This window comes from Syngnathus leptorhynchus, chromosome 1 (assembly GCF_054491065.1).
Source record: "Syngnathus leptorhynchus isolate UIUO chromosome 1, UIUO_Slep, whole genome shotgun sequence".
In the NCBI taxonomy this organism is placed as follows: Eukaryota; Metazoa; Chordata; class Actinopteri; order Syngnathiformes; family Syngnathidae; genus Syngnathus; species Syngnathus leptorhynchus.
In genome coordinates, this window is record NC_141195.1 from 9,872,556 (window position 1) to 9,885,393 (window position 12,838).

At 42.1% G+C, this 12,838-nt stretch overlaps 1 protein-coding gene across 2 annotated transcripts; it reads left to right on the plus strand.

Annotated features, from left to right (window-relative positions):
* The first annotated feature begins 188 nt into the window (after positions 1-188).
* kif5aa (kinesin family member 5A, a) lies at positions 189-12,751 on the plus strand. Of its 2 annotated transcripts, none has more exons than XM_085914476.1 (29): positions 189-808; positions 3,209-3,296; positions 3,383-3,456; positions 3,539-3,643; positions 3,734-3,782; positions 3,862-3,917; positions 4,008-4,095; positions 5,268-5,392; positions 5,489-5,593; positions 5,677-5,825; positions 6,035-6,183; positions 6,269-6,447; positions 6,538-6,606; positions 6,679-6,885; positions 7,022-7,168; positions 7,284-7,472; positions 7,569-7,686; positions 7,817-7,878; positions 8,313-8,422; positions 8,501-8,602; positions 8,717-8,777; positions 8,895-8,966; positions 9,239-9,343; positions 9,446-9,662; positions 9,749-9,923; positions 9,997-10,076; positions 10,359-10,398; positions 10,589-10,674; positions 10,831-12,751. In XM_085914476.1, exons 1-28 carry the CDS (start codon positions 680-682, stop codon positions 10,665-10,667), a joined length of 3,129 nt encoding a protein of 1,042 aa, XP_085770602.1. In that variant the 5' UTR covers positions 189-679; the 3' UTR covers positions 10,668-10,674; positions 10,831-12,751. The 2 variants fall into 2 exon arrangements, with proteins under 2 accessions (XP_085770602.1, XP_085770612.1); XM_085914486.1 differs by having other exon boundaries at positions 6,272-6,447.
* Positions 12,752-12,838: the final 87 nt, after the last annotated feature.

Genomic DNA, 12,838 nt, shown 5'->3' on the forward strand with positions numbered 1-12,838 from the left:
CACAAGTTAGTGAAGTGTCAGTAGAAAAGATGTTACATGAGTTTCGGTTGAGTAGAAGCACCTGACTCTAAAGCCAAACTGGCAGTTTTTTGACTGCGTAGACTTGAATTTGCCACATTCAATACGGCGCCTACATCAACGCAATCAGTTATGCTTAAACGGGTATGTACGTTAAAAAGGATGTCTGTGGGTACCACTTTTGCGAGGATGCAGGCCACGCCCTTTGCGGACCTCACCGAGGGGAGGCGCTGTGGTAGCTTTGTACCTCACTGCCCTTCCAACAGCATCGCTCACCTTCAGCCGGCCTGACGCACCCCAAAAAAGAGAAAAGGCAGCTACACAACAACATATATCTCTTCCAGAGAAGCGGAGGGCACAATTTAATCTGTTCTTTTAATTATGTAGGCCGGTCATTTGGTGTTTGGACGACTAATAAGCGCCTTCCCCGCTCACTGCGAAACGGAAACGCCGCCAAGCTTCGTGGTTTTTCTCGACGCTTAAATAGTCGAAAAAAAGAAAGAACACCCTAAGCTTCTTTGCTGCCCCCTGGAAGAACAAGGAGCGACCATCGTGGTTCTCGTCGTTTTTTTTTTCATTTCCCGACGCATCGGCTCCAGGCCGCCACCAGCATCTTTGCCAGCCTCCTCATCCTCTTCATCCTCCTCATCCAATCTGCGCCATGGCCGACGTCCCAGCCGAGTGCAACATCAAAGTGCTGTGTCGCTTTCGTCCTCTCAACCAGTCCGAGATCATTCGGGGGGACCTCTTCTTGCCCAAATTCCAAGGAGATGACACCGTCCTCGTCGGGGTAAGCAAAATAAAAAAAAATGAACGCACATACAGAATAGGGAGTCGCCTCGTTGTGCACGCGGGGGCCCTTCATCAATTAATCATTGCTTTAGGCCTTAATAACATTGTATGTGTTTGTGTGTGTGTCACCGAGTTCTTGTCTTTTACCTTTGCGCGGTACAATAGTTGGCATCCCACTGTTCTTGTGTGGATATTTATGTTTCTGTGGTCATTTGGTTTAAGAATGTAAGATAAATTGATAATCGTTCTATTTTGCTAAATTTATTAATTGAATAACTAAAGAAGGCAAAATGCTGTCAGATATATATATATATATTCTTGTTGGACAAAGATTTAAGGTTAAAACAGTTGCTGTTTAAAAGAATCCCTGAATAACAATGCAAAATTAAAAAATATTGTTTGCTATAGAATCAATATAAAAATTGGGATTTTAATCCAACTGATCCAATAATCCAATTGTTTTATTGTCCATAAAATGTGATTCAAGTTTGAACACACACTTTTTCATTGTTCCCTTAATTCTGGACAAGTAATGAATGTAAATAAGATGGCTCTATTCAGAAACAACACTAAATCAAGCTAAGGTTCATTTTTTTCTTTTCTAATGTCAGGTAATGTCGGTTGTATTGTTTTATGAGTATACACATCACTCAAAGAAGCAAGTGAGATATACACAAGCAATAATGGAGTCCAAAAGTGACTTTTCAAATTGGATCAATAATCTGCCAGCCTGCACATTAGTGACTGACCTGCTTTCTCTTCCCTTGTTGAAGCTCCTCCCAAGTGCCTGATTCCCAATAGTATCTTCTTTTTGCCTCCATGTTGATAGTCCCCTTTGCTATTGAGTTTGCCTTGTGTACCACGTTAGAGAATGGCGCTATGCGACTTAATTGCTCGCCTTTGTCTGTGCTGAGTCATTCATCCCTGTGTCACACAGTTAATGTTTTTTTCTGGTGTTAGTTTAAATAAAAAACATTTCCATACGTTACTATGTCAGCTATTTTCAATTGGGTAGCATTGTGACCTAGTGGTTAGTACGCCTTCCTTATAATTCAGAGGTTCATGATCTAAATCTCAGATCCGACTTTCCTGCGTGGAGTTTTCATGTCTAATGCTCTGGCTGTCTCCCATTCAACCCCAAAAATATTCATCAACAAATTGGCACAGGTTAAATCGTTCAGATCTGCTCTGTTCAAGCATACTGCGTCATCATACCAAAAATGCCACGTAATGCCGACGATGCAGATTTCAAGTTGAAGGCGATCGACCTGGCCATTAAAAAAGCCACTCAAGCCACCAAATCCATTTTGATGTGCATGCTATATTTTAGTCCTGCAATTAAGAATTATTTTAACAATCTGTTTGTCGATTATTTTTTAGATTTTGTTGTTGTTGTTGTTGTTGGATTGGATTATAAAAAAATCCATCTCTTTATTTTAGTCATTTGTCTAATGATTAACCTGCAAAAAAACTCCTCAAAATTTGAAAGTTGCTCCTCAAATGCAGTTATTGATGTGCAAAACTGCTCTTTAAATAAAATAAATAAAAGTTACATCAAGCCTTTTAAATGTCACCGTGGAAACCCCGTTGTAACGGAGCCGATTAACCGATAAGTGTAGTGTTTTGGGGTTTTTTTGTTGCTGAAAAAACACCAATGATTTGCACTAAAAGTTACTAAACACTGCATCTGATAAATTGGTATTACTCCTGTTATTGTTATTATATACCGTGGCTCAATCACATCTACACAACACCTTCCCAAAATAAAACAAATTTCAACCACATATTGAATAAGCCCCGCCTCCAAAAAAGAAACAATTTAGTACAGTCATCGATTAAAATGCTGTAGACATGGCATGAGCACCAAGCATCCGCATCAGTCAGCGATTGTGACAGCTTTCCACAACCAGGCAAAAAGCAAATGACTGTGGTTACATAATTTTTTCCATTCTTTGTTTAAAAAATAAAAGCAATAAGTGGTGCAATACAAAACAATGAGCTGAAGAGGCAGTCTTCTAGGCAGAAGTGGATCTGCACATAAGCTTAACTTTTGCAGCTGGCACCACCAGCTATCCACTTTCAACAAAACAGGCTTACTCAAATGTATCTAACCTAACTGTTTTGAACTGTTATTGTTTTTAAAAAATAGACTTTGAATAAAAAAATAAAACTACTTCTCAGACAGTGTGGACCATAAAGGAAAGTTATCCAATTTATTCTTAAGCTACACATGTTCACTTGGTTGATAATGTGTAAAGAATAAAAGGTGGCATGCGACCAGACCTGTAGTATTTATTTGTCAAAATGTATGAAATTAACCCGACAGCGACTTTATCCGATATATGTTAAATTGCAACATTTCAACTTTCCATGTCTTCCCCATGTTTGCTGTTTGCAGGGCAAGTCCTACGTGTTTGATCGGGTTTTTCCAACCAACACCACCCAGGAGCAAGTCTACAACACCTGTGCTAAGCAGATTGTTAAGGGTACGCATCCAAACTACATTTACAAAGTATTTAACAATTCTAAAATCTTTTTTTTTTTTTTTTTTTTTTAAATCTCATTGTAATAGATGTGCTGGGTGGTTACAATGGCACAATTTTTGCGTATGGACAAACCTCTTCTGGCAAGACTCACACCATGGAGGTAGAGATACTTTTATTTTAACACAATCTGTGCTTGGCAGTTCAAGTCTTTGCCCGTTTCACAACGTGACTTGCTGTTTCAGGGCAAGCTGCATGACGCTCACCAGATGGGCATCATCCCTCGCATTGCCGAGGACATCTTCAATCACATCTTTGCCATGGATGAAAACCTGGAATTCCACATCAAGGTTCAAATATTACCGTCTGTTGGCTGATTTTATATTTACATATTTTGTGTTTATCATGCATAATCTTCTCTTTTACTTTGACTCTATAAGGTTTCATATTTTGAAATCTACATGGACAAAATCCGTGACTTGCTGGATGGTAAGTGCCTGAATGTTTAGTGAATAGCAGCATTTTCTTCACATTTCAGCATTTGCAAATTGTTTTTATTTTTTTTTAGTGACCAAAACCAACCTGTCTGTCCACGAGGATAAGAACCGTGTGCCATATGTCAAGGTATGTGACTGTTAGGCGTCGTCGTACATAAATATATGACTACATCCCGTGATCATCCATTAGATGTTAAACCTTGTCTTTAATTCTCAGGGGTGCACTGAGCGCTTTGTCTCCAGCCCGGATGAGGTGATGGACGTGATTGATGAGGGCAAATCAAACCGCCATGTTGCTGTTACCAGTAAGTCAACTCGTCGCCAACGAAAACAGATGCCTTTGTCATACTGGTTGAAGTAGAATGTTTTCAACCCAGACATTAAAGCCCCCACCCAGCCACCAACACACAGACATATTCCCTAAATCCTCTCAGGTTACAATCTTTTCATCCCAGGTCATTGACTTTTTATCGTGTTTGAGGAACTGTGATGACTCATGCATAAACCACTTGGCTGATTAGGACCAAGGGGATTGTGTTTGTACTTTATGGATTACGTGGTATTGCGTGCTGGAAAACGGTCACAACATTGATTAGATGGGAAGAACGTGTTGCCATGGCAACACACACGCACAGCCGCTAGAGCAGACACATTATAAAGTCGCACAATGCAAGTCGGTTTTATCCATGATGCCGTCATTGCAGTCTTGTCATGCTGACTCACTGTGCAGCAAGCACAGCGTTCTGAGTTCTGAAACCTGAACATTGTTTTTGGGAAGAGATCGTCAGATAGCGCTGCCTCATGCGCTGCATGATGAGGTCACCTTGCTGCACTTACAGTTGGGATTTGTTGAGTCTCTTTCATGCAAAAAGAGCCTCTTCTAACGCTACAGAATCACTCATTTGAATCTGCTTGTTCTTTCACAGTTCATTAGCATTCATGCCATGATAATTCTGAAATACCTGTGAAATACCAGAATTAGATGATGAAGTTGGATTATCTATTCATTTTCCGTACACGTACACAAATTCATCTAAAAGACATTATGTTTGGAGCCTCTTCCAGTGCGATCCATTTTGGTTAGCTACGGCCGTTCATTTTTTGCAGAAGTATCAGGTAGATTCTCTGAGGGAGCCTTGCAATTGTGTCCGTAGAAGTGCGGCGTATGGTGCATTGCTGAAGGGCACCTTAGCAATGCTTCAAAGCTAGCAGCCCACTCTCCACCAGCCAGTATCAAATGTCATAAATCTGCCACGGCTATTTAATTGTTACCCAGGAATATGATGATGAAAAGGTGAAAATATACCCACAGAAAAAGAATGTTTGCTTTTCTCTCATATAAATGTAATATAAATATAATATAGATATACATTTAATATAAATGCTGCTTTTCTTTCATAAAAACAATCAATATAATATGTAGACACCATACATATACACGTATTTTAAAAATGGTGTTATTTGTGTATTTGCGCAGACATGAATGAACACAGCTCTCGCAGTCACAGCATCTTCCTGATCAACATCAAGCAGGAGCACGTGGAGACGGAGCAGAAGCTTTGTGGCAAACTCTATCTGGTGGACCTGGCAGGAAGCGAGAAGGTGGGATAAAAGTCAACATCAATTGTGACCAGGTCAAAGAAAAGAGCCACATAGTGGTAGATACCAGGTGTTGAAGTTACTGATTCTGTTCGCCAGGTCAGTAAGACGGGGGCTGCAGGAGCCGTACTGGATGAGGCCAAAAACATCAACAAGTCTCTGTCAGCTCTGGGAAATGTCATCTCGGCCTTGGCCGAGGGCACGGTGAGCTTTCACTCGCGTGACTCTTCCTATTCAAGCTCCCTCCTTGCCTCTAAAGGCGACACGTCCGTTTTCTCTTCTCTCAGAAAAGCCACGTGCCATACCGTGACAGCAAAATGACGCGGATCCTGCAGGACTCTCTTGGCGGGAATTGCCGCACCACCATGTTCATTTGCTGCTCACCCTCCAGCTATAACGACGCCGAGACTAAGTCCACACTGATGTTTGGACAACGGTGATTGTTTATTAGTACTTTTCACCAGAAGATTGTTCCTTAAAAAATTGAACACACATTATCAATTATGGTTTGGACTTCAGTCCTTTGTTGTCCCTGAATCTTAATTCCTCATCTTAACTCGACATTTTGGACATTTTGATTCATTTCTATTCTCATTACAATGCCATTTAATCACTCCTCTGTGTGCTACATACCATACAAAACAGTGCTAAGACTATTCGAAACACGGCCTCCATCAACTTGGAACTGACAGCTGAGCAGTGGAAGAAGAAATACGAGAAGGAGAAGGAGAAGAACAAGACTTTGAAGGACAGCATCCAAAAGCTGGAGGCTGAGCTCAACCGCTGGAGGAATGGTGAGCAAAACAGAAGCCGACAACCAAAATAACATGCTTTGAAAAAAAATAATGCAACTCTCAGTGTCATTGTCACTTCCTCCAGGAGAGGATGTACCCGAGACGGAGAGGACCCAACCGGAGAATGTGACCCGTTATGAGTCGGTGGAAGAGCGGCCCATCCTGGATAATGACACCTCTTCCATTGTGGTCCGCATTTCTGAGGAGGAACGCCAGAAATACGAAGAGGAGATCCGCAAATTGTACAAGCAATTGGACGACAAGGTAAGCTTATAATCAGAGACAGGATACAATGTTACAGAAACTCGACGGATGGACATGGTTGTTCTCATGGAGTCGCGATGTGCGTTACAGGATGATGAGATCAACCTGCAGTGTCAGCTGGTGGAGAAACTGAAGCAGCAAATGTTGGATCAGGACGAGGTACACACTAAGTCAGACAAGCAGACTCACACATGAAGTTGTCTTTCTCACGTGTGTCATCTTGACCGGCAGCTCTTAGCGTCTTCGCGTGGCGACGGCGACAAGGTGCAGGCGGAGCTCGGCAGGCTGCAAGTGGAAAGCGACTGCGCCAAGGCAGAGGTGAAGGAGGTGCTGCAGGCTCTGGAGGAGCTGGCTATCAATTATGACCAAAAGAGCCAGGAGGTGGAGGAGAAAGGTCTGCAAAACCAGCTGCTGGCTGACCAGTTGGCCCAGAAAATGGTACGTTCAAGAAGAAGAGTGTGACAGAAATATGCTCCAGTTTCCACTTTTATTCCAATTTGTAAGAAGATACACATGTATGTCATTAGATGACCATCTCAGTTGGAATTACATTCTGCCCCCTTGTCTGAACCAGTCGAGTCTGATGGAGCTGGAGGCGGAGCTGTCTCGCATGCAGGAAGTGAGCGGTCAGCAGAGGAAGCGGATCGCCGACGTCCTTAATGGGCTGATGAGGGACCTGAGTGAGTTCAGCTCCATTGTGGGCAATGGTGAAATCAAGCTGGTGAGTTGGAGTATGGATAGATGGGCGAATAGATGGACATGAGATGTTTTTCATCAAACGAACACATTCTAATGCATAAATGGCACCTGAAAGCCATGTTTGCTCCTTCGTTCAGCCGGTGGAGATCAGCGGCGCCATCGAAGAGGAGTTTACGGTAGCTCGTCTGTACATCAGTAAGATCAAGTCGGAGGTGAAGAGCATGGTGAAGCGTTGTCGGCAACTGGAGAACATGCAGCTGGAGTGCCACCGCAAGATGGAGGAGACTGGGAGGGAGCTCTCCTCTTGCCACCTCCTCATTTCTCAGGTGAGGACCTCCATGAAGAAATTGGATGGAGTGAATGAAGAAGGTTTCTTCCGTGGTTCTCATGTAACTGGTGAGCGTGCTAACATTGCATCGCAGCATGAAGCAAAAATCCGCTCCCTGACCGAGTACATGCAGAGCGTGGAGCACAAGAAGAGACTTCTGGAGGAAAGTCACGATTCTCTGAGCGAAGAGTTGGCCAAGCTGCAAGACCAAGGTAACGCTCAGGACACTCATATGCTCAGTGTGTTGTTGTTTTTTGCACATCTTTCATTTCACATTATATATTTGTGTGGGTGTTTGTGTTTGGTGATCTAACCCTTTCCCATTTTCTCCTCTTCTACAAGATAATTCCCTTCTGGAGGAGAAAGATGGAGAGAAAGGAGAGAGTGAAGATGGAAATGTGAAGGTATAAAATTGTGTTTTTCATATCTAACATTAAAGTAGACAAACTAAGCATTTTTGATGACGGATTTCTGAAAAGCTTCTTCACAGATAATGAAGTTTAGCTTTATACTCGAGTGGACAGCCACCCCACAAGAAAATTAAAAGTCAACTTTACATTGTATGTAACTTTTGAATTTACTGTTAGATTATTTTAGGAATTGTTTTGTAATTCTTTTCTTTCTTTGTTGTATAATATCATAGCATTGCTCTTAAATTGATCATAACATCATGCTGATGCCTTTCACCATACAGTATGTTCATGTTTTTTATATTAAGTGTTCATTTAAGAGCTTTTAGAAAATGAAGTTATAAGTCTACATTTCTTTCACTTTTATTACAAACAAATGGATGAATAATGTACTCTGTTTCCTTTCAATTCAATTTGAAACAATGCAGAAGATTAGCCGCCAGCAGGGCGAGTCTCACCGCGGCCTCCATCACAAGCAGCTGGCACGTCTGCGCGATGAGATTAATGAGAAGCAGAGGCTCATCGACGAACTCACGGAGTCTGTACCTTTTAACTATTAATACACATTTGATATGATTGTCATGACTGACGTTAATGAAACATATGTCATGTCCAGTCGTAATTCCAAGATGGAGCTGGAGTTGGCTCAGGTTCGCTCCGACTTTGAACGTCTGAAAAGTCAGGATACCTCCAAGAGCGAGCGCCTGGAGGAGCTCTCGTAAGTCATTCAACTGAAGGACATGTTCAATATTAGTGTCAAATATCCGTTTTTTTACACCGTAATATTTTGTGAGTTTTGAAATACTAATAAAATTTTTCATCTTACTGTCAGATTCCTGCACGAGCGCCATGAGCAGACTAAACAGGACTTGAAGGGTCTGGAGGAGACTGTCGTGAGTAAACCTCAAACCAACTTCATCTTCTGACACAAGCCCATTCTATTCCTTCATATCCTTTCTGGAATATCGGATTTTCCACGTAGAGCCTTCTAATCCTCGTCCTTGCCCTAGGCTCGCGAGCTCCAGACCCTCCACAACCTTCGCAAGCTGTTTGTTCAAGACCTCACGTCGCGGGTTAAAAAAGTAAGTCGGCATACTCTCTTAAGAGTTCAACATTACTAACATCACATAATTTGATAGCTTCCAAAATGTCGGCCTTTATAAAGTATCTACAATAGCCTCCACCAATCCTATTTTTGTAATGGCAGCCTCATGCACCCAATGTTGTGACTAGTTAGTGTAAGCCACTGTGTTTTTGCTTGTACTTTACAAACGATGAGACACTTGATCACCATTATGTTGAGAAGTTTATTTAAAGTAGACTATATTCATTTCATAAACACTCCAATGTACAGAGTTCCGAAATGGAACCTGATGATAGCGGGGGGTCTTGCACCCAGAAGCAGAAGATTTCCTTTCTTGAGAATAACCTGGACCAACTTACGAAGGTTCACAAACAGGTAAGAAACACATGTGGCAGATTTTTTTTTTTTTATTTCTATGTGCTTCAAGAGACATGCGTAGCACTCAAGTTTGTCCCCATCTCTCTCACGACTTTTCAGCTGGTTCGTGACAATGCAGATCTGCGTTGTGAGCTTCCAAAGCTGGAGAAACGTCTTCGGTCTACTGCTGAGAGAGTTAAGGCCCTGGAGACTGCACTGAGGGACGCCAAGGAGGGCGCCATGATGGATCGCCGTCGCTACCAGCAGGAAGTCGACCGCATCAAGGACGCCATGAGGGCCAAAAACGCCATGCGACGCCCTCATGCTGCGCAGATTGGTACTGGTTCTATCGTGTGTTTGGTTTCTGAGCATGAAAGAAGAGAAAATGGACGCTTAACGAATGTTGGCTCGTGTCACTCCCAGCCAAGCCAGTGAGGCCCAAGCAAATGCCCGTCTGCTCTCCCAGCAACCCATTCTACTCGTACATCCGGGCCACTGAGCACGCCAACACCTTCAGCAACGCCGTCTTTCAGAGCAACATGACGCCGAGTAACTCGGCAAGCATCGACTGCAACCCGAACTCTGTTCAAACCAACACGTATGTAAAATGTGATTCACTACAATAACGTGTGTGACGCATTTATTCTGATGCTCCTTTTGTTGTTTCACAGGGTTTCCACAGCACTGGGCTATAGAGCAGGCAGATATAATGGTGACATACTGGAATCTTTCCCACTTAACATCGAGAATGGTGAGCAATGTTACCATGAAAGACATAACGCTTAAGTTACGTTAAGTAATAGCATCAACTATTGCTTCAGTTGATATCACTGTTGCAATATATGTCAAATATATCCAAGCATCACATTTTAAGTTGTGACGATTGTTCAGGTGTTGAATTTCCATCATGTGGATCTCCCCCAACCCTGTTGAATTTACCAAATAAAAAGATATGGATAGGTTTTTAATCGGTGAGCTCAATTGATTAGTGAAGACGAAGTTATGTATTAAAGTACTTTTCTGTTGCCAACAGGAAATGGCATCAGTGACACAAGAGACATCAATGACAACAGGTATGAGATGCAACCACCACATGAATGAAGTTAACAGTAGCTAGGCCCATTGGTGGATTTGACTTTTTATGTAGGGCAGGTTGAATGAAAAAGTTGGACTACTGACCAAAAACCGAGCATGATTTATTTGGATATTTGCACTGTGGTCCTCTGGATGAGTTTTGTTGAGTGTTTCTGTTTTTATAAGCAGGAGTGATGCGCACTGTGGCAGCGAGGTGGACGATTCAAATAGACACTTCATCGCTCACCAGGAAACGGCTGCAAGTTAATACCGAGGTAACAAGATGCGGACCTTTGACGTGATGCATAGCTAAACAAGTCTTGAGATGTTGAAGTTTTGAAATGTTCCAGAAAATTATATTCAGGTTCTACGTGTGTTCGTCCATACATGTGGTTATTATATTCATTATAATTGAAGTGTTCTCTCCCCAGGTGATGACCAAACACTGTACATGTCTGAGGACCCGCACCCTGCTCCCCACCAATCTGCATGCAGCCTTCCTCTCCGTTCCTCCCATGATGATGACGATAGTGATCTATAGCTTTGTAGTCTTTTAAGTAGATGAAGCTCCTCCTCTTTCTTCTTCTAGCACAACCCATTTACTTCTATAGGCGGACGGCAGCCAATTCAGTCAATGTAGGATTTTTTTTTTTTTTTTGTAAATATAAAACGCTGCAGTCCCTCAGCTAATCAAATTGTCCCTGGAATATTTTGGACTCCGACTTTTGCAAAAAGGTTGTGCTTTATACTCAAGTTGAGGGTTTTGACCAGCATCTTTTTATGTTCATGTATAACTTCCCCCTGCACATGTCGTCTTCTTAAAGGGCCTCATGTGGTAGCCTAATGACAAATAGTGCCACAGTGTCCATAATGCCTGCACCCAACAAACAAGCCCCCCCCCCACCCCCACCCACATACAAACACGCAGCATGCATGTCACTTAGCGGGTTAGCTTCCAAATATTTGCATGTGTTGTGATTCCAGTCAGGAGTGAACCATCTGATTGCCCTGAAGACATAACAGAAAGGGAAAAGGCTGCTTTTATGTGATTTGCCATCACAGACCAAATTCAAATTTTTGTCTTACCTGCTTTGGATACACGTCAGTATAAGCAGAAAAAAAATCCCCACACAATTGAAAGCAGATTGGATGTACTATAGGCACGAAATTGGAATTGGGTAAAAGACCTACAGTGTAAATCCAGCCAAGGAGTGCTTTTCGACATCCCTGACCTGGTACCGGTGCTTTGTTTAAAGTCGACATCTGAGTTGTTGTCTTCACCTCACATCAAGTGATTGCACTCAAAGGGCAAGACAAGAATAGACCAGCAAATCATTTAGTATGTGCTTTAATATTGTGATGCTTCAGTTTGTTGCTACTGTACGGAGCATTCATTGCTGCCGATATTCCCGCTGTTCAATGTTTACTGTTTTGGAGAAGTGTAGAAACTAGACTTTATCATTAATGTATATTCGTTGGAAAATATTAGCCGGAAATTGGATCCCACGAGCATCCCAGAACTTTCCCCTTATTTGGTGTTTCTGTCTTTAATCGAGAACCAGTTCAAGTCAATTGCTGAGAGAACAGTTGCGAGGAAGTCCCCAGCTGAGCAGTCACCAGTCTGGTTTGGACCAACAGGAGTGTGTTTGTTGTATTAGCAGTGATTCTTCCGTCGTTAATCCTGACCAGCCAATCAGGAGAGAGGAGCACTGCAGTTTGTAAGTGAACGGAGGCATGCTGCTTTAGCTCGATGTCTGAATTAAAGAACACACCAAATTCTACACATTCACACAAACGGCTCTTCTACATGTCTGAATTGTGTCATCAAGATTCATACACCTATTCACAAACAAAGATTTGACATACTCCATCTCATGTCACTATATGAAGAAATGCAATCGTGCTTCAGCCTGGTCAGAGCCTGCAGTTTGTGTCGAAGCAGACCCTCTATTTGACATCGTGTTTCAAATTTCATCTATTGTATGTGAAGACGATATGTCGTAGGAAACGGGCGTGTACGTTATTGTCATCTGCTACTTCCACTGTCTGGTTTCAACATATCTTTTATACATATATCTAGTATATACATAGTTTACATGTGCTATTTATTGTTCATCTTGTAATTAAAGACTATAGTGACCTGCAAGAGAACGTTACACTGGAAATCCAAAATATTTGTTATACGGTATTTATTTCTGTAGGCCTGTCCTGTAGCGTTGACATCCTATGATAACCGCTGTGCAAGACTCCTGTATGTAAATACACATATGTAGCCCAATGTATGTGAGCCATTGTGTTGTCGTTAAAAAAAAAAAAAAAAAAAAATCAATAAACTTGGAGAAAAAGACTCAAGTGACCTGCGAGACAGAGGAAATTCCTTAATAAGCAGCTCTGTGTGGTTCCCATGAGAAAGGAAGTGATGATGTAAACATCTTTTGG

Bases quoted from the DNA above. Each gene is read 5' to 3' on its own strand.
- kif5aa (XM_085914476.1), top strand. From the start codon at position 680: ATGGCCGACGTCCCAGCCGAGTGCAACATCAAAGTGCTGTGTCGCTTT. The intron at 5,393-5,488 runs GTGGGATAAAAG...TCTGTTCGCCAG, and splicing joins ACCTGGCAGGAAGCGAGAAG to GTCAGTAAGACGGGGGCTGC. The intron at 9,924-9,996 runs GTATGTAAAATG...GTTGTTTCACAG, and splicing joins AACTCTGTTCAAACCAACAC to GGTTTCCACAGCACTGGGCT.